The sequence below is a fragment of the Pangasianodon hypophthalmus genome, chromosome 22, assembly GCF_027358585.1.
Source record: "Pangasianodon hypophthalmus isolate fPanHyp1 chromosome 22, fPanHyp1.pri, whole genome shotgun sequence".
NCBI lineage: Eukaryota > Metazoa > Chordata > Actinopteri > Siluriformes > Pangasiidae > Pangasianodon > Pangasianodon hypophthalmus.
This window is the reverse complement of record NC_069731.1, coordinates 11631804-11650081: the sequence shown is the minus strand read 5'-3', so window position 1 is coordinate 11650081 and position 18278 is coordinate 11631804. Positions and strand designations below refer to the sequence as shown.

The following is an 18278-nucleotide window of genomic DNA, read 5'->3' as shown; positions in this document are numbered from 1 at the left end:
TCCCCCCCTAAGGGCGCTGCTCCCACAATGCCTACAAACAGGGATATAACAAACAGCAATAACCTTTTGCGCCTTTGACCTCGGGCTTGAGCAGGACATGGGAGGCTGAATCGTTGGCCTCAGGCAGGAACAAGGCTTGGAAGGCCACGCTGTCAGCCTCAAGGCTAAAGCAGGATATGGGAGGCCACAGGACGTGAACAGGACTTGGGAGGCCGCACCGTTGGTCTCTGGCTGGAGCTTGGGTGAGGAGGCCACCGGAGGGAGCTTGGCAGGGGAGGCCGCCTTGTCAGCCTCTGGAGGGACCTCAGCAGATGAGGTGGCCCCTCTTCCCTCTTCTGCCTCTTCTTCGTCTCCAGCTTTCCTCTCCGTGCAGTATTATGTGAATGGGTGAGTGGGTTCGGCTGAGAAGCTGTCCCTCCCCAAAATATTTTCAAGGTCAGATTTAAACTCGGGACACCCAAACGCCTCTCTTAGGAGGCATACAAATTTGACCACACTTCCTAGTCCCATGGTTCCTGTGGCAACCAGGAGCTCCATCCACTGGCGGTACCTCAGCCACTGCTTCTCTTCGGGCTTGGGGTCCACTAGGATCTCAAAATATACTTGGCATTGCAGCAGGTAACTTTCTGGATAAACCTCAATGCCGTCGAAGGATTCCAGGCAATATAGAGGAGTCCATTGAAGGAAATGAACTGAGTCAAACGCCAGCATGGTGATCCTGGCGTAATGCCCCTCTTGCCTTCCTGCTGCATCCATGATAGTGGTGAAGTATTCTGTCCGGAATGTAGAGTTGAGACAGATGCAAGTGCAGAAAAATGCGTTTTATTTAAAGGGCAGGCAGACAAATCCAAAATGTGAAGCAAAATCAGGAACAGGAAGCAGGCAGAGGTCAGGCGATCTACAAACAGCAATAGCAAGCATCATCCGAAATACACAAACTAGGGAACAGAACAAGGTCTAGAATGGGAGAATCGCAACACAGAAGAGAAACGGCTTGGTAGCGTCAGGTAGGCAAACACTGAACAATACTTCGTGCCAAACAAAGTCAAAGTCAACAATCAAGAGAGGATTTCACCGCAGTAAATACAGAGGGTTTAACACAAGATGTAAACTATTCCTAAGCCTCGAAACAGGAAGACCATAATACAGTTTGCCAAAAACATATTTAAAAAAGGCTGTACAGTTCTGGAACAACATTCTACGAGACAAAGAGAAAAGTTTGGAAAAGGAAAGGAACAGCTCATGACCAGCACGATCAGAAGTACATGGGAAAAAGAAAGTACACCCTCCTTCCATACTATGTTTTTAGTTATAAGGGCCTAAATAATTAGAATAACTAAATAACTAATTGTGTGGTCCTCACATCTATAAACAAACAAATAACCTCTGGTGACAACAAAAAAAAACCACAACAGATTTCACTATGTAGTCATTTTTTTCTGAAAAGTGAATCAACATTCAGAAGCCAGGCGGGAAAAAATAAGTACACCCTATATTTCAGTAACATGTAGAACCACCATTAGCAGCAATAACTTGAAGTAAGTGTTTTCTGTAGGAGTTTATCAGTCTCCCACATCTTTTTGGCCCACTCTTCTTTACAACATTGCTTCAGTTCATTGACGTTTGAGGGCATTAGTTTATACACACAGCTATGTTAAGATCCCGCCACACCATCTCAATGGTGTTGAGGTCTGGACTTTGACTTGGTCATTCCAACACCTTGATTTTTTTCTTCTTTAGTCATTCAGATGTCAATTTCCTGGTGTGCTTGGGATCATTGTCCTGTTGCATGACCCAATTTTGGCCCAGCTTTAGCTGCTTGACAGATGGCCTCACTTTTGTCTCAAGAGTATTCTGGTATAAAGTGGAATGCATCGTTGACTGCAAGTTTCCCAGGTCCTATGGCGGCAAAACAAGCCCAATTCACCACCCTTCCATGAAAGCCATATTGTTCAGTCTTTTTCTGATTGTGCTGTTATGAACATAAACATTCAGTGTGCTTACAGAGGCCTATAGGTCACATAATGTCTTCTCTGAGGTCATGGCTGATGTCCTTTCTACTTGGCATGATGTAGACAAACATATAAAACATGCTGTATTTCCTACACTGTTCATATGATTTGGATGTAAATACTTTCAAATTAAAACTGAAAGTCTGCACTCTGAGTAATGTTCATTATCTAATTTCAACTCAAATATAGTGTGGTAAACTTTGTCAGTGTCCAAATATTTGTGGACCTGACTGTATATGTGTTTGTGTTTAATGAGAATTTTTGAACAGGTTTGTAATGTATCAGGCTTTAACAGTGTAACATTAGGGAAAGAGTATATAAAGGTAAGAGTATATTATAATTATGGTAAGTGTCCTAGCCCCACTGTTGGGGGACAACTGGCAAACTAATCCCAGGCCCAGGCTTAGTAAGGGCCCAGGGGGAGCCACTGACAAGTGGAATAGATCTGAGTGATCAAAATGTGTTTGTCAAAAATGTAGGTTGTATCCTGGGATCAAGCATTGTGTACCCCAGGCCTGCCTGTATGTAATATGCATAGCATTCAAGTTAATGCAAGAGTATTCTGCTCAACAACACCTGCAACACAACCTCAAACATGCCTTATCCTATTGCAGGATTGTTTCATTGTTGTGATTCTCCACTTCCACAGAACACTAAAGGTTGGTTTTATTTTTGTGCTCCTATAAATCCTGGCCTTTGCTTTCTGTGCACGACTTTTGTCCATCCCTCAGCACCCAAACGCCTCATTATGTGTCATTTTCCTGTTTTTCACAGGCTTGTGGTTGTCTGGGCGGAATTTCTGCTGAAAAGGAAACAGTGATTTTAGCCAAGACATGTCTCTCTCTATATATATATATATACACACACACACACATACATATATATATATATATATATATATATATATATATATATATATATATATATATATATATATATATATATATATATAATACATGCAATATTGTGCAAAAGCATTAGGCACCCTATTTTTTTTATACAAAAATATGAAAAAAAATAGATATTTAGTACGAAAGTCAGTACAAAAACATTTCCATCTATTTTTATACATATATAACCTGTGGTGATAAATAACAGAGCACTATGTATAACAGACACAGCTGAATCTTATAGTCACTGCAGTGGGCTACTGGTAATCCCAGAAACACACAGCTCAGTTACACAACAGTAATGTTGGTAAGAATGAAAGCTAGTCACCCCAATTAGCTTTGGTTTTTAACAGGAAGAAAGGAAACAGTTGATTTGGTGGTTTCAAGTCAAATAAATTTTTATTGTTGTCCCATATACATTTACACATATATAAGGGGGGTATTGTATCAAATAGAACAAATATATAATCCTAGATTTGTATTTCATGAAGAAAATACACAGTACAAGGAGCTCAAAAAGATTGGGGGGATAGAAAGAGAGAAAATGGGAAATGAGAGAAAAAACACAAGAAACAATAAAGAAATAGAGAGAAAATGGGGGGGAGTAAAGAAAAAAGAAAGAAGTAAAAAAACAGATAAAAGGAAAATGAGGAAAAAGAGGAAAAGAAAGAAAGAAAAAACAGAAATAAAGAGGAGAAAGTACTGAAAAGGAGCGAGTGAGGGAAAGAAGGGGGCTACAGTGTGCACCCGCTGTGTAATGAGCTGTAAAGTCACTGTTACCTCACTAGTGGCAGTTGGAATTCAAATTGAAAAACATTCTACAAATGTACAGTATTTTAATAGTGAAACCTCTAACTTGAGATTAAATATGTACAAAACTGTTTCCTTAATTCTCACTTAAAAGGTCTCTAAATGCCGTTTTAATAGTATCTGTACATCAGGCCTTCTCAAGTAGTGTGCAGGGCCCAGGGCATGGCGTATTAAGTATTTTTAAATACTTAAGGACTTGATATAAGGAATTATTTCTCTAACAATGTAGAGTTCACACCCTGAATGTGCCATATGTCCTAGATTCTCCATCTGTCTCATTTAGAGTGCTGCAGTAAGTGACATCCATGACTGTGCTTGCAGTACAGTGTGATGCATATGGAGTCTGCTTCTCTCTTTCATATAAGTATATAATGTTCCTCTCTGATTTTCTGAAACATAGCAAGTGGAAATTTGTTGCTGTCATCTCATTGTATACCAGTGTGACTGTAAATTAGTAATACAGACCACACTTTAAAACAAAATGGCAGTATATTCTCATCGTCTAAAGATACTAAGGTACTAAATATACTTCATAAATAACAGGCACAAGATAAATAGCAATCCAGTCAAAAATATTTGACATAACACATTTTTGTAATTTCTCCAGAAACACTCATAAATAATCGTTTTTACTGTGTAATCTGTTTATATACAGATTTATATTGTAAGCAAAGGCTAAATTATTAAATTCAATTATTTAATTTGAAATCCAGTCTGAGAGATCTAGACAGCAGCATTTTAGAAGAAATGTATGTAAAATCCAAGAAAGTAGAAACAATTATTTCCAGTTTCTTGCAAATACCTTCATGGGGTATTTGTCTCCACCTGTCTGCAGCACTGTTAAATAAACTATTAATAAATATAAAATAAATGTACACAATAGTTCCATTTGTTAAACTTGCTATTGTCCATGTCTGGGATCAGTTTTACTAAGTTCTGTGTTTATTCAATATAAATGTATATTTAACCTTAAATTAACTGGACCCTTTCCTTTAAACTGGATTTTGGATCCACTCATTCACACATTAAAATGAAAGATGAAAAAAAGGCTTCATTATATCTGAGTGGCTTTCAAATGTGTTAAAAAGGAGCACAAGAAACAAGAGGACACACTGGATCACAGTTTCTTTTAATCATAAAATGTTCTATTGCAAAACTACAGCACACAGAGATATGCAATTACATAACCTGTTTTAACAATTTTTAATTCACTTATATATGAACAGATATATTTAACTCCAAATGGAACCCACTTTCTTCAACTCTTATGGAAGTTCACTTATTGTTTAATTCCATGTACATTCTCAATTTTCTTTTTTGTGTTCAATAAAATACAATCATAACTCTTCATGACACCATTACACTGTGGTACAGTATTATTGCTACCTTGAGAACAAATAGTGTTCTAGTTAGAACAAACTTTGCAGTTTGTTTCACTGTGTGTCTTGGTGCAAGCTTTTCCACTGTCCAGTTTGACATTCTGCTGAATATTTATATTTTGGTGCAATTAAAAGATCCACTTAAGATAAAAGTTAAAAGTTAAATTTGTCTTCTTAAATATAGCAATCAGTGAAAATATGTTTCTACTCCTTTTTAAAATGCTCCCCAAAAGCACTTTTAACATCCAATAATAAAAAAGACATTTATTCAGTGACTTCATATTAAAAAATATATATATAGTGATATATAGAGAGTATATATATGAGTCAAGGCAGAAGTATGGTGGTTTAAGTGTTTAAAAGAAAATGAGCAATAAAATATTGGGCTTTGCATGTAGGTTATAAAATGTCCAATGGCAATATTCATTGTAGATTCTGATATGACATTGATTTAGTAATACACAAAAATGAAAAATGTAACTACTCTTCCTAACAGTAAAAAAAATGAGTTATTATAACAGAGTAACAACTAGCTGTCATGACTTCAGTAGTGCAGATCAACTGATTAGCAGGTGTCTCATTTTTCCCTCTTTTAAAGATATACAGCACATGCAGTATGTAAAATAAATATATCACTTTGCTGTTTTTAGGTAAATAAATAGTCATATCCTGTAGCTGCAGATATTCACCAAATGATATCAGATAAAGGAATGTAATGAAGCAGCACAAATTCGCTCTCTGGTCCCTGTCCTTCAATCTTCAATCAGACACTCCTTCCATCAAATCTGTAGAAAAATCAGACAGAAGAAAAAGATTTGGAATGATTTTGTGGTGAGAGAAAAATCCAGAGGTCCAAGAAGCAACTTTTTATTCCACTTAAGTCCCAGCTACTTACTCAGTAATTCCTGCATATACTGCAGCAACTACTATGAATTATTCAGTAACTACAGTGACTTCACTATGAGATTTTTTAAGACTAATTAAGGGCTGAACTAAGAACAGGTGCACACATTAGGGAACAGACTAATGATGATTCTGGGGGGGGACAGGCCCATAAACCAAAAAAGCACCAAAATAAATGCACATGCAATGCTCACCGCACTGGGACACGAGCCGTGCAATCAGGGTGAATTTGTGTCATAAAGGGGTTGCATGATCATTAATGAATTGATATAATGAGTAATATTATTGGTAAGATAATCTAAGTTTTCATTTGTATAGATCAGTAAAAGAAAATAACCCCACATATACACTTTTAGAAAAAAAGAGTTTCTCAAAAGTTTTCCTATAATATTAATTAACAGTATTTACAGTACAGCGTCAAACAGTAAAAGGCATTAACTTACTTTATGGACTCTCCACATCGACAGTCCACACTGAGCTGAAGGAACAGTTCTGTTTGGGTCGAGCTCCAAGCTCACGCTTCTCTTTCACCTCTTTCGGGTTTGAGTTCTCATCAGTAGCTTCAGCTGTAACCTGATTTTGAGCTTTCTCCTCCTCTGTCATTGGTCTGAAGTGCCCTCCCTCCTCAGCTACCATCTTCTCCACCTTCTCAATCAGCTGTGGAACCTGCGTGTGCTCTCCGAAGGCATCGTTGTTGATAACATGGTATCTCTTCTTGCACTTGTCCAGCACCCACTGCAGTGCACTACCTTGGCGCCGGATATATCTCTCAATTGGCATGTTCTTCAGCACCTCGGCCCACGTAAACACCACCATAGTGTGCCTCCACACAGCCTCACCAAACAGCACCAAGTTCTCCTCGATTCTCGCCCGGTCGGTGTCTGTGAACATGCCTACAGGCACGACAAGCAGGAAAGCATGCGGCCCCGGTGGGCACATACCCAGGCTACGAGCCATCTCCTGTTGATAAGCAGTTGGAGTGGTCTGAGCTGAAAACCAGCCTGGTGTGTCCACAACAGTCAGCTTGCGACCGTGGCGCTCTGTATCGCGCTTCACTGAGAATTCAGATGCTCGTTCCAGCCGAAACTCTTCACGCCCCAGGATAGAGTTTCCAGTCAGGCTTTTCCCAGGCCACCGCCAGCCCAAAAGGATAAGGCGCAGCTCAGAGAGACGGTTGGAAGCAGATAATTTTTTCTCCTCTTTGGTGTCAAAATTATCATTTCCTGTAAGAAAACTGCATTTGTGATGCTGAGTGCAAATATGAAGGTTTTTAATCAGTTTTTAATCCAGTTCCTTTTGAAAATCTAATAGTAGCAAGTGGAAGTGATGGGATTGTTTCATAATTACATAGAAAAGTAATGATTAACACTTTTTTTTTTTTACTTTGTTGCCTGCAACTCAAAATGACATGAACATAATCTCAAAAACATAAACACTCAATTGTAAATCTTCTGCTGCCTCTCTTCCATCCATCAGCAGAAAGGGACCACCGTAGCACCACCACTGACTAGATGTTATATTAGTGGTAGATCATTCTCAGAACTGCAGAGAAACTAAAATGCTAATGAGTTTATCAGATTGAACATCATTACTGGGATGTTTATACACTTCAGTTGAGTCATTGCTAGGTTGGGTTTAAAAACAATTTGTCAGTTTGTCCTTCTGGCAGTTTGTCAAAACAATCAGACAAAGAAGAGTGTCCAATCAGGAGGTATGGCAATGCTACCTGCTGTGCCACTGTGCTGCCTTATGGAAAAATTGTTCTTAAAAAAATATCTTTCTAAGAATTAAGAACAGTTTAGGAATTTGACCTTTGGTTTCCTTTTGTTACACATACACAAGGACATGCAAAGAAACTTTTGGACAAAGAATCTGTAATATTTTTTTTTCTGTTAATTTTCACCACCTTGTATATTTTTAAATGGTTGATTAAGACTACATCCCCAGGATATGGCAGGTGTACCTGATTTTTTTTATAGTTGTCATTATTGTGGTAATTTATTATTTTATTAAGGCGTTTTACCTTCAGTTTTGCCTTCAGCAAGTGAAATGCATACTCAGTTGGATTCAGGTCAGGTGACTGACTTGGCCATTGCAAAACATTCCACTTCTTTGCCTTAAAAAAGTCTTGAGTTGCTTTCGAAAGTATGTTTCGAGTCCATCTGCACTTCGAAGTGCCATCCAATGGGTTGTGAAGCATTTGGCTGAATCTGATGTAATCTAATGTAAACTTTATCTAATGTAAATTTTACACTTCAGAACTCATCTTGCTGCTTTTGTCAGCAGTCATATCATCAATAAGTACAAGGGAACCAGTACCACTGGTAGCCATACATGCCCACATTATAAGATGAAGAGGTATACTTCGGATCATGAGCAGTTCCGTCCCTTTTCCATACTCTTCTCTTCCCATTATTCTGGTACAAGCTGATCTTTGTCTCATCTGTCCACAGGTCCACATGAAAGTACCCTCAAACTAAAGCCTGCACACTGAGCTCCTATTCAGTATTTAATTTCAACTCCAATACACTGCTACAATAACAAGAAATATCAACTTCCAAATATTTATCGACCTGACTGTATATGAATTCAAAAATACCATGAGTGAAACTGAGCCAAGCACATTAAAGATTCATGAGAGAGAATAATCATTTACAAACAGACGGGTGAAAGGTTAGGAAACTACATTCACTGGCGTCATTTCCCATTAGCTACGAGGAAACAGTGAAATGAAGTAAGCTGTGCTGTTATGACATCGGCACAAAAAAAAAAAAAAAAATTCCTAAATTAACGCCTCGATTTGTGAATAAATAAACCATATGCTAAAGACTTGATGTGAAATTTAATGCCGTTTATCTTACTGGGCCAGGAATATATTATGTATAACCGTGTTAGTTATCTGGTAGATGGTAAATGTTTAATTAGCTTCAGTTACGTTTACTCGCAAGTCCAACTCCATGTCGAGAGAGGAAAATATCAGATAACTAACTTATTCTCGCTGTTTTGTTAAATAAATAAAAAATAATAATAAAACTATAACCTGTGTTTATTAGCCATTTGGCTAAGTTCTGTGTAAAACTGTCAGCTGAAAGTGAAATGTGTCAGTTTCGGTGTCAAACTCACACATAGAAGTATAGAGTTATAGATTTAACACCGAAATGAGCTAATATTATGAAGCAAGTATCTTCCGCACTTACCAGATAATTCTTTTAATTTGTTAGACTCCATCATATTGTTTAAGTTTATTGTTTCTTTATCCTGGATAGAGAGATTTCCTGGTTGATTGGTTGGCAAAGCGTGTACGCGTGTAGGTGTGGTTTATCCCTTTAACACACCCACATACTGCCGAGACAACGTTAGGTGTGTTCGTTTTCACGCAGGCTGCGCAGCTCGGTCAACGCCTGTTGCTACGTGTTCCGCGTCCTACGACCGATTTGCACCGTGCATGCGCACATTTTTATTACGCTTTATGGCGCTGCCAGATCTGTACCGCGCATATGCGTCCTTTCACGACATTACGGCGTATTTTGTGACATTTAAGTATAGTAACTTTATTAGAAATAACGAAATTGTTTCCGGTAGCACTGTTTACATTCATCAGTAGGCCTACTGTTTGACCTTTGTAACCCGATTAAAAAGAGTGTCTGACATACGGTATCTATGACCAAATATTTTCAAAGAAAAAATGAAGTACTAAAAAGAGCACTGCTGTGTTCCTCTCTGCACAGCATCTTCCGAATTTAAAAGCTTTATGCTTCCACAGCTTCCCAGCTCAGAGTGATCTCAGGAGACGATGGTATGCAAGCCTACATCACAACCATTTCACCATTTCTACTCATACGATGGTCTGTAGCAGACATTTCACATGTGTTATTTGAACCAAAACTACAGAGAGTTGGAGAAGACTGACAAAAAGTGCAGTGCAATTGCTCTGTGAATGGAACAGCTGCAGAATTCCAACACCACGGCCCAGTGTGTGGGAGAGGAAGGCATGGGATATTAACAAACACCTAACAGAAAACATTGTACTGAATTATTATTATTATTATTATTATTATTATTATTATTGTTGTTGTTAAATTACTAAACATAGTTTTACATGCTTATAACATGGCTAATAATTATAGCATATAGCATTATTTATAACTTTATAGCGTATGGGTTATCATGGTAAAAAAGACAGACAGACGTGATGAATTGTCAAAGAACACGTAATAATTTAACGTAGGTGTCTAGAAACTAATATCATAAGCGTTATTCAGTTTCAACTGAAGACACCCTGTTAGAAGCCAGGGTTGGGAGGGTTACTTTAAAAATGCATTTCATTACAGTTACAAATTACTTCATAAAAAATGTAATCAGTAATGTAATCCAAGTATCACAGTATGAAAGTAATGTAGTCTGATTTCTTTTGGATTACTTCAAGGTCACATATGTAAATAAAGTCATGAGAATTCAATATGACCAACATCAGAAATATCATAAAAGCATTTCAGAGAACAACTTTGATAAAGACAGCATCTTCACAACTGTTGTGTTGTTGTTGCATAGTTTGTACTGTACTGTACTGTGATGTTCAGTGGGCATCATCATGATAAACAGCCGTTTCTACATGCCTCTAGGGCAGAATGATTAGAGATAGATGTTATTTGCGCATGCACCAGGAGGTGGCTCACATGTGTCACGACTGGCAAGAGAGAACCAGAACTATAATCAAGCAGCTGTCTATATTGCGTTATGTCAAAAGATGAATTTCTTTGATTTTAAATGAAAAAATTGTAACCCTGATAGTAATCCTATTTTTTTTTTTACAAAATGTACCTGTAATCTGATTACTTTGTTTTTTGATGCAACTGTAATGGATAACAGTCAGCAGTTTTTGTATCCTGATTACATAACGCCATTACCTGTATTCTGTTACTCTCCAAGCCTGTTAGCAACAGCACAAACTACTTTGCAGTGAACTGCGTTGGCTAACATTAGCCTGGGTCTTTGTTTCTGTTAATAGCTATTATCTTACCTCACAGCTGTCACAGCACATAGTTGAAGCCTTTCTCCAGCTTGCTAGAAGGGGCTTTAGAAGGGGCTTTGCAAATGTTCTTGCATATCACATGAATGTCATTGACATTCATCTTCAGGAGCCCTTGCAGGCACCAACTGTAACTACTACAATTATTATACAAAAGCACAGAGAAACAAACAAATAAATAAATAAATACACACTGAGGCGAGCAGATGCCCGATATAACCAAGTTTGAAATATAAAAATACAGAGAAAGACACACACATACCTCCCATTAGTCACTATCCGCATATCATTAGTTCCCTATAGCTCAAAAACTCAGCTCTGTACTGATACAATCTCCACAATGAAGATAAATCAAGTGACTATTGTGAGAAAAGCTATCACTCCTGAATCCATTTTCCTATTATTGTATTGTATTCACTCTCACTCTCTGACTCCCATTTGTTTACTCTCTCACGCTCTTATTCTTTCCCTCCTCTGATTGGCTTTTTGTTTTCTTTTACACCAGAATAACTTAATAAAAACAAAGAATAAAACAAATTTTAAGCATAAGAGAAAGTAAAGGAAAATCAAATAATTCCAAACTTTTTATCCGACCCTGTATTCTGACTTCTTTCTCCATGACGATGCTGCTCAATCCCCTGATTTGGCTATGGCATCATGCCATGCTGCTCATATTTCATTTGCGCTACTTTAGCCTGATGCACTCACATATTGCACAATGGACATTTGCACTAGTATTTTTGCACACTACTGTCATTGTATCACTGTGTTTATTTGCTGTATTCTACTCTTCTCTTTTTTAATTTTTAATTAATATGAGTTTAGAATTGTGTTCTTCATATTTAATATATGTAAAATATGGGGAACTGCACACTGAATCTGGTTGTTCGTGTACAGTGACAATAATGGTATTCGTTATTCGGTACTACAGTATGTCGTATTAATAAATTTGTAAAGCTGGGCCATAACAGCAGAGCTCGGACTGTTATTTACTATTAAAGGTTTGTCGGGTGACTCAAAACAACTCAGGAATGCCATATTATACAGCATTTCATTGTCCTCTGACTCAGTATTCAAGTTTTTTTTTTCACTTTTGACAAAAAATGTTCCTATGCACTGTAGCTTTAAGTAGAGTGACTTTCCTACTTCTGATTGTATGATATTTATGTCAATGTATATTTTCTCTGGCCCCCTTTGACATATCCTTCTGACATAACAGATGTACCAGAAGCCGGTAGTGATTACATTTTATTGTCATAACACACCCTTAAGTCAACAAAAATGCATGTCATTTGAATCAGATGTTATGTCGACTTGACATCAGAACAGACAAAAACAATCTTTATGACAAACAAGGTATATTAGAATATTTTATGTAGGGGTATGTCAAGTGTCATGTAGGCCTATGAATACTACCTTTAAGAAAAGTGTTACCAAAAAGCAAACTTAAAAAAATTATTATATGAACTTGCTTTACTACTTTTATCGTACCGTCTAAATTCAGAGTCACTTACTGATTATTTGTTACCCAGCAGTGCCGTTACACAACAGTGTAATAAGTGTATAATATTAATTCAGTGTGTAATAAATCAGAATATTACTGCATGGTATCACATGTTTTGGTCTATCATGATTACCTGATCATTTACCATGTCACCATTTGTTACGGAAATTTACACATTTAAAAGAGTTTTCCTGCAATTTATCTTTTTTTTGTAGGCTTACATCATGTGATACAATGTAAGTTATCAAGTATTGAGAAACATCCTGTTCAGGGCCTTTGTGCACTTCACTACATAGCAATGACAATCCCACTGACCAACACTTTTGAGAAATTGAGAAAATTTCCATTGAGAAATTCCACACAAATATGAAGCTTATTATGAAAAATAAAGTTTTTCATTGTGCTTTAGATCCTTGTGTAACTACTCCGGTTATTAGACTTGCCTGGAAATTCTTAATCATATTTGAGTTGTGCTTCCACATAGAATAGTAAATTCCAATATTTCAGTATGTCTATTTTAACCGGTTGAGGTGCAATTCACTACCAGTGAGAATGGCACTTATGTTCAATAACTGACAGGCAGAGAAGAAGCAGTGTTCAAAACAAGTTTCAACTGGGCTTTATTAATATAACCAAGACAATAATTTGATCAAAATACAATTATTTCAAAATTTAAAAAATCTAAATAAAATAATTTGATTTTCACATAGATTCTAGTGTCTCATTATATTTACATGTCTGTGATTTATAGCCCATCACCAGGTGTGCCAGTAAGGATTGTTGGCTCCCTGACAACTTCAGAGGAACATTGGACTGCTTTTTATGGTACCTCTGCCCATCAACTCTTCATTCACATGCTATTTACAAGCTACCCTCTACAATCCTTCATTTAGCCGATACTTCAGTTTTACAATAGACAATATATGTTGTCTAAAAGTGTGGAATTTGGAATTTCATTGTCCTTTAACCTTAAACAATTAGCCTTTTTCTGTGTGTATGGTGTATGTGCATGTTCTTGTGATGACTAAGAAGCCCAGGCTGCTAACATCTTCATGTCATCTTCATCCTCCACTCTTTTCTTAGTTGCTGTTGAATAAAAACAAAAAGATTCCATTGGTAATGCTCTTGTCTCAGCATGTCTCAGCATGATCAAGTAAAGAACAGAGATACTTACTCGTACGATGACTAGGTCTTGTGCTGGGCAGTTTAGAAGTTGGTACACTGGGCAGCCTGCCCATGTTTTTCATACTTTCCTCAAGCTCTTCCTGCTCCAGCTCTGCCAGCTCGGCCAACAACTCATCCTAAAGATAGACACACAGGAGAAATGGAAAAGCAGGAATTACTCAGACCAATCCACATACTTGGAGAAATGAAATCACAATTTCCATCTTTCTTATTTATTACTCTATATTTTTACTTCTGAAGTAAAATATATCACCTGACATGACTGTCACAGATTCATGAATCTACAATCTGGGCTAGAAGGAAATCAAACCCAGCCACTCTTCTCAATACCATTCTGTATTTTTCTTATAATCACTGGTGGGGCTGTTTTGCTTGTTTCCACAAACATCCAATATAAACCACTTTCAGACACTTCTTAACAGCAAATAATGTTATGTGGATGCCTAAATGTATTTACTGTATTATCCTGTTTGTTATTTGTCATTTGCAAACTGCAATACTATATTTTTACAGCATTATGCCTTATGCCTTATGCCTTATGTATTCTGTGCACTGTACCATGGTACCAGTATTCTGTTCCTCTATGCAGGAATAGAGAGTGGGATGAGAAGAAAAATTGACTTGACTATTATACATCAATAAACCATTAAATCAGTAAGCCACTGAGATTAGGAGAAACACATGACTGTTTCACTGATGGTGGTACCTCATCAAACTGATCGCCAAAAGGCTGGGAAATAGCATCGCTGATTTCCTGAGCTATTTGCTGCTGCTCTGTGATGTCCTCCATGAGAGAGTCGATATTATCCATATCTCTGAAAACCACAGAAAAAGGCTCTAGGTGAATGATCTGACTCTGGGAGAATTTCCTTATAGCAACATTTTCATAGTGAAGTTGTAATTCATTGTGGTAAATGTATTCAGTGTAGGACTGCAAAATATGAACTAAAAAAATCCTATTGTAATTAGTGCTATGCAATGCAATCATGTAGCAATTTGTTAACTTATCCTCTCAGAGTAAAGCATTACTGCAAATCAATGCAAAGTTAATCTGAAAGATCTCCTTTATCCCACAATAAAACATTTCTATCCTGATGAGAGTGGTCTCATTCAGGGTGGCTCCTGAATGAAGAGAAAAGAGAGCAAGCAAACAAGTGAGTGAAATGAGACAGATGTGTTAGACAGCTCTCTCCACCACCATCATCAAAACACCAACTGAGAGAATATCTTTCAGAAGAAAAAAAAAAGGTGTTCATCTCCCCAGTATAGATCCAGAGATCTGTAACATGTGCAGAGGTAAACTGAAGCTGATCTGGCAGCTTGTGGTGGCCCAACACCTTATTAAGACAATTTATTTTGTTTTCCCCTTTAATTTCTCAACCTGGTAAAAATATAGAATTATACACAATGAAACATATAGCTTCTTGCAACTCAGGTGCATTTTGCAATAAATAAATAGGTTATTGCAATAAAAGCAATAGGTAAAAAGTAATAATAAGGCCTAGCAATTTACTTGAGATTTAGATATATTTGCAACATTTATGTCCTGTCACTGTGTTTGAAGGTTTCTTACATCTTCTCATGGACTCCTTTGATAGCTTTGGCAGCCAAGCTCATGTTTTTCAGGACCTCAGTGTTCGTGTTGGCATTCTCTAGCGCCTCCCGCTGAAACTCAATGGTGGACAACGTCCCATCAATCTGAGTCAGCTGCTGCTCAAGACGCTTCTTCCTCTTCAGAGCCTGAAGTGCAGCTAGGCAATAATAATAATAATAATAATAATAATAATAATAATAATAATCACTGCATAGATGGAGCCTTGAGGTCAGAAAATGGAGTAAATGTAAATGTAAACTTGTCAAGGTAAATTGCCAAAGCCCATCCCTCCAGACTGACCTTATTTCTTATAACCTTTCCGTACTTTACTGCATGTAAAGAGCCTCAGATTACAAGCAGAACTCAAAAGAACATGACTGTCAAAGAGGTCCAGTTGCAGAATGATTCACTTTTTGGTGTTTGGAAGCAACTACAGATGAGAACATCTCAGTAACCCAACAATAAAATATATCTAATCAGGAATCAAAATTTCTGAACATGCATTTTCACCAGATTTTAACTCAAACAAGGAGACATATTTTGAAGACTGGGCTGCTTGAAAATCAAGGTATTTCATATTTTAAGACAAATAAAGGCACTTACTCTTTCACATTTCCAAAACCATGGATGGTATAAAACCGAAGATACTTTGTCAGCATTAAACCCACATGTGCTAAACAAATGTTGAAACTACACCATGAGAGTGACACAGTGTAAGGTGTGACTAAGGTTGGAAAATGAAAAGACTCTAGACCAGCAAGATGTTTTGGGTGCAACTGCAGGTGTGTGTCCAGTGAGGAACGGAAGAGAATTGTGTCATGGCAGGGTGTTGCACTCACGCCTATGTCTAAATGCTGCTCAAAACAAAGATTACAATTACAGAGCTAATGGGCCCAATACACTTAAACAGAACAATTAAATACAGTCAACATTTTAAAAATAAAAACATAATTCACATTTTATTATTTAAATTAAAGAATACTGATATGATAAAATGACAGTTTAGTAAACAAGCATTTATTCTGTATATTGCAAGAATAATTTTGAATAAACTCTACTTTTCCTTGTCACTGGGATGGTACCCTCAAGAGTACATCTTCTGTATCTTTAATAGCCTATATATCTTTCATCAGGAAATGTGGACATAATGCATGTTTCTACTTAAAAGATTCACACTAATGGTACAAAAGGCTGAGGGTACCACCCCAGTGAGTAAAGGAGCAGTTTAGTACTTTTTTACTGAGAGTGTATGTTATAATATTCTATCTAATCCATAACATTTTTCTGGTTGATGATAAAGTTTTTAAAGCGAAGTGTTAGGCTAGACGACGTTAGAAAGCTGCCTAGATTTCATTTTCCCCTTTAAGCTTCATGATATGACTCTTTAACGTGTCATTATTAATGTGTCATTATAAGGAGGAGCTGTTAACTGAAGCTATATTTGAGCAAACGTAACTAAACGAGTCTTAATTGCTGTGTAAAATTTATTTTCATTTATTTTTCTTTACTTCTTTGCGCTTTTTTAAATGTAAAAAGAACTTCAGGTCTGCCAGATTTTATAGAGCAGGTGACTTGTGGCCCATATCCGGCTGTGCAGACGGAAAACTCTAAACGCGCTTAGGTTAAGTACACATTTAAACTACTAAATCCACAAGTTAAAGTTTACCTCTTTTGTTTTTTGTGCCGTTCTTTTTAGCAATCATTATTTCCTGCTCGATTTTCTTCTCCAGATACTCCTGTTTCTTGGTGAGCATCTCCTCGGTCTCGCGCAGTTTGTGAATGGCCTCCTGAGGCGAAGGGCCTGCGCGCGAGCGGTGTTTCCCCTTCGAGCTCGAGCTGGAGCTCGATTTACTCGATTTACTTCCAGAGGAACTCGAAGTCCCCTTAAACAGCTTTGCAACTTTACTCATAGCGGCTTCTCTCTGATTTCTGCGTTATTCTACCAATCTCTTCTATCCAGAAGGTAACAGCCTAGTGAGTGCAGTTAAAAGTTGACATTCCTGACCGTCCACTTTCTAAATTCAACTCCAAACAGCGACACACCTGAGTGACGTAGACACCTGAAAAAGGGGCGGGTCCGAGCGATAGCAAACTGTTTCCTTAACGCTGCTTTGTTTCCAATCACACCAGAGCAGTATCTATATTGTACAATTTGTATCCTTTTAGGTTCCTCAAATTGATAAATATGATTTCAATTAAAATCTTTTATATGTAGAGTGAATACATTTTTTTTTACTTAATCTGTTCATACTGAGTTTTAGAAACGAATGGTTATGAATGTACACTGTTACTGTAGTTGTTGCTGTAAGAAATGAATTATAGAATGTTACTTAGGCACCCATCTTAATATGAACTCAATTTCAATCTACTGAACTTGGTCTACTATATTTATACAATATTAGAATATGCTGATGATGAAGTTGGAGAAGACTTTTTCAAAGCCTGTTGTTTAGAATGCTTAGAATTTAGATTGATTGCTACATGTGTCCTAGATTCCCAAACATGTTGTCCCAAATGACCAAACATGTCATTAAAAATGATTTTCAGTTAGTTTTGACAAAAGGAGAAGTCATGATTCTTTAGCTCAAGTTTGTCATAGGACTAGTTCTTGCTCATAGTCTTATAACAACTATTCTGTGACAAAAGGGTAACCCGTGCTTGTTTAGAATATGAAACATTTTTCCTTCATATGTGGATGCTCTTTCAGGATTTCAGAAAAATCACTTTCAGGATTTCAGAAATGCATCATATGTATCATGGAAATTCCAAAACTGTCCCCATATATATCTGAATATACGCTACACAATGCACAAAAGTCCTTCATCAAGCAAAATCAAAGTTCTGAAGCTGAAAGGAGGTTAAATCAGTCCATGGGTGTAGATGAGTTCTTTCTTCTTAAGTTTTCTTACCTCACAGCTGCCATAGCAACAACCATAACCTATGGCATTCATGTTATATCCAATGGTGTGTCC

The 18278-nt window shown here is 37.2% G+C and overlaps 2 protein-coding genes across 2 annotated transcripts; both read right to left on the bottom strand.

Moving 5' to 3' along the window:
* Positions 1 to 4822: 4822 nt before the first annotated feature.
* On the bottom strand, positions 4823 to 9344 carry LOC113541334 (GTPase IMAP family member 9). Its single transcript, XM_026938251.3, has 3 exons — positions 9192 to 9344; positions 6438 to 7217; positions 4823 to 5876 (listed from the first exon to the last, which is right to left on the bottom strand). The coding sequence occupies exons 1-2, from the start codon at positions 9223 to 9225 to the stop codon at positions 6439 to 6441; spliced, it is 813 nt and encodes a 270-aa protein (XP_026794052.1). The 5' UTR covers positions 9226 to 9344; the 3' UTR covers positions 4823 to 5876; position 6438.
* Positions 9345 to 13130: 3786 nt separating this feature from the next.
* Positions 13131 to 17380, bottom strand: chmp4c (charged multivesicular body protein 4C). The gene is made up of 5 exons (XM_026937985.3): positions 16973 to 17380; positions 15286 to 15463; positions 14419 to 14527; positions 13702 to 13828; positions 13131 to 13613 (listed from the first exon to the last, which is right to left on the bottom strand). The coding sequence occupies exons 1-5, from the start codon at positions 17214 to 17216 to the stop codon at positions 13552 to 13554; spliced, it is 720 nt and encodes a 239-aa protein (XP_026793786.1). The 5' UTR covers positions 17217 to 17380; the 3' UTR covers positions 13131 to 13551.
* Between the last annotated feature and the right edge of the window lie 898 nt (positions 17381 to 18278).